The sequence below is a fragment of the Corylus avellana genome, chromosome ca7 (assembly GCF_901000735.1).
Source record: "Corylus avellana chromosome ca7, CavTom2PMs-1.0".
In the NCBI taxonomy this organism is placed as follows: Eukaryota; Viridiplantae; Streptophyta; class Magnoliopsida; order Fagales; family Betulaceae; genus Corylus; species Corylus avellana.
The window spans coordinates 5,111,907-5,114,869 of record NC_081547.1 but is presented as its reverse complement, the minus strand read 5'-3'; the positions used below and the strand labels follow the sequence as shown (position 1 = coordinate 5,114,869).

General features: G+C 41.2%; 1 protein-coding gene across 1 annotated transcript; it reads right to left on the bottom strand.

Annotated features, from left to right (window-relative positions):
- Positions 1–1,050: 1,050 nt before the first annotated feature.
- Positions 1,051–2,963, bottom strand: LOC132187319 (probable methyltransferase At1g29790). Its single transcript, XM_059601598.1, has 2 exons — positions 1,670–2,963; positions 1,051–1,592 (listed from the first exon to the last, which is right to left on the bottom strand). Exons 1-2 carry the CDS (start codon positions 2,574–2,576, stop codon positions 1,111–1,113), a joined length of 1,389 nt encoding a protein of 462 aa, XP_059457581.1. The 5' UTR covers positions 2,577–2,963; the 3' UTR covers positions 1,051–1,110.

Sequence of the window (2,963 nt, the reverse complement as noted above, 5' to 3'; positions counted from 1 at the left end):
TTTTTTTAATAATATATTTTTTTAAAAATATATATATATATAATTTCAGTTGGAATTATCTAGTTGGGAAGTGAATAAAATAAGTGTTGTTTTTGAAATTTGTGTGATTTTTTTGACTGAGGACCTGCAACAATCAGATAGCACTATAGCTGAAATAGTGCCGTTCCAGCTACAGTGCCGTCCCCATGCTGTTGGCAAACGGGGCCGATAGGTCCAAAATGAGTTTGGTATGAATTAAACCAAAGACTTGGCTAAGAAAGAGGCATGGCAATGCTCATAGACCAGCCTCTGGAGCAAAGGACTCCCGAGGCCTAATAGGGTCCTGAAAGAGCCTAACACCGCTTTAAAAAGGCTGCTCCTATTAGACGCCCAACAAAGGCCGCAACACAAGAGCCCAGGGAAGCCCAAGAGTGACTCGGGGAGGCCACATATAAGGTCTCCCCATCTCTCTCTTTTTGGTAATGCTCTTCTCATACATGATACACCAAACCCACACTAGCCTCTCTCAACGGGAGCTCTCTTTCTCTCTTCTCTTTTTACTCCCTCAAAAGTCTTAAGTACGCTGACTTGGTCATCAGAGGACCGAAAGCTTGTTGACGGCGCGTTTCATTTTGCAAGAAAATAAGCTGCCCAACCAGAAAGGATGAGCCGCCCAGTCCGTGCGTGACCAAGTTTGGACCTAACAATAACTATCAGAGTACACAGTTGCAGAAAGAATGTAAGTGCTAGTAAAATTTTGTGCAGCAAGAGTCCTTGGTGAAAAATTCACATACTCATAAAAGAATAATGCTACACACGTAACACACCCATAGGCTCGCCACCCACCTTTTTTCATGGAAAGTGGGCTACTGATCATCCCTTTCCCATTCTCCTTATATGGGGTAATATATATATATATATATATACAAATTCAAGTACTTAGCTACCTAATACCAATATCATTATGCTAATTCACCAGTCTCTTCCAACTATTTTCAAGTAAATTTAAAAAAACTTGAGATTTAGAGATATGCTTACGGCTATCAAATGTTCAAAGTATCAACAATATAATGTTCAAAGATGTAAAATTAACATCCTCAACGCAGGATGCTACTCTCCATTTATGTACACTTATCTGAAAGGTCGAGGTGGCTTCTCCAGTACAGCTGAAAAGAACACCTCTCTATCATCTTTATCCAGCTTTGGAACCACAGCCCATTTATGCTTTTTATACCTTAACATCCTGAAGGCTTTTATGTAATCATCCAGATCTTCTTTCAAGCAGAAAAAGCTGTCAATCCACAGCAAACCCCCAGGCCTTAGAACTCTATCCCAATCATACAATATAAAGTCCAGCAGCACAAAATCAATCCAGCCATCCAGAAATCTTGTGGTGTGAATCATATCCAGTGTGTTATCGAAGAATGGGAGCCGCTGGTTTATTGTCAAGTAGAGAGGGACGAGTCCTCGAAGAGCTATCATTTCACTGAAGGGTGCCCCTAGATTGATAGTTGCTGAGACTATTGTCACATTGAACTCCCTCATCCTTGCTGCAAAAGTCCCTGTTCCAACACTGAAATCCAATCCGATTCTGATCTCTCCCGGCTTGACACCTGTTAGAATATAAATTAATTAAAATAAGTGGTGATTTAAGATAGTATCAGAGAGCTAGTGATTTAACGATATATACCAAGCACTTCAGGTATAAGGAAATCTGCAGTGGTCAGATTCGCATTGGGCTGCAAGTTTACATGTTGAATCCATCTGGGGACTTCGTGGGAAGAAAGATTGAAGCAATCTGCACATTTGAAGAATCCCTTGCCGGAGGAATTTCTTGCCAGGCAAGTGAAGTTCTTGCATCGATACTGACTCCATCGGACATTTCTGCTGTCAGGGAGTTTCCACATTGACTCGTTGATGGGAAATGGCTTGCCATATAGCTGCGGCGCTCTGGAGAAGCATCTCCTCCTTGGTAACGGATCGCAGCCATGAACCATCAGCTTTTGAGCTAGTTTCCAGTCATCATTGCAGATATCACCAACATCATAATCCATGTATTCTTCGATCTCTTTCTTCATGGCAAAACAAGCGTGGCCAATGCTAGTGAAAGTTCCATTGGCTCCCATGAAGTTCTGTTTTCCTAATCTGTTGGGTTTCATTTTGACATACTTACGAATCTCTTCAATGAAGAAATAATCAGCAGGCTCATTGGGTTTGTTCCGCTGATGAGCTTCTTCACTGAATGGCAAAGACGCCTGCATCGACTCGACAAGCCCCAAGATGTCAGCAAGAAAAGCACTGTGTCTCAACAGAGATGCTGCAGAGGATGATTCAGTCCGCATATCTCTCATCGTACTCATTTCCTGTTGGATTTTCTGAATTACTGTCTGGATGGTAATCCTGCTGACTTCTCTTCCATTTCCAGTTTGGCTGATCACATGGTTCACTCGGTTGCAGAAGGTGTCAGCAAGAAAAAGTGATCTGAGGGAGTAGAATTTGGAGAAGGTGGCAACAGAGATGAGAATGGCAAAGATCAGCAGTATAAAGATTGGCTTGCGAGCCCCAAACTTCATCATAAAAATGTTTGGTTTTCGCATCTCTGTCCTTCTTCCAAGACTGAATTTGAAAATTCTAAGGTTGTTTGTTCCCTTCAGCAGAAAGAACAGCGGCAGTAGTCACAGTTCTAGAACTACTCTTAACAAATCATGAATACCATATGAATTTCTGAGAACAAGATGATTTAACATGTGGATTTATGGAAATTCAAATGATATCTTTACAGTAAAATGGGCAAAATGGCATGTACCTGAGATGAAAGCTGAAAGCTGGAAGCTGAAAACTTTGCCTGGGATGAAAGAAACAGGTGGGGGAGGGGGTTGATACTGACTCAAGTAATATTATATATTCGAGTGTTGCTGAAGAAATGGGTATTGGAGGATATTGAGATCAGAGTCTAGTAATCCTATTTTCTTATTATTTTGCTT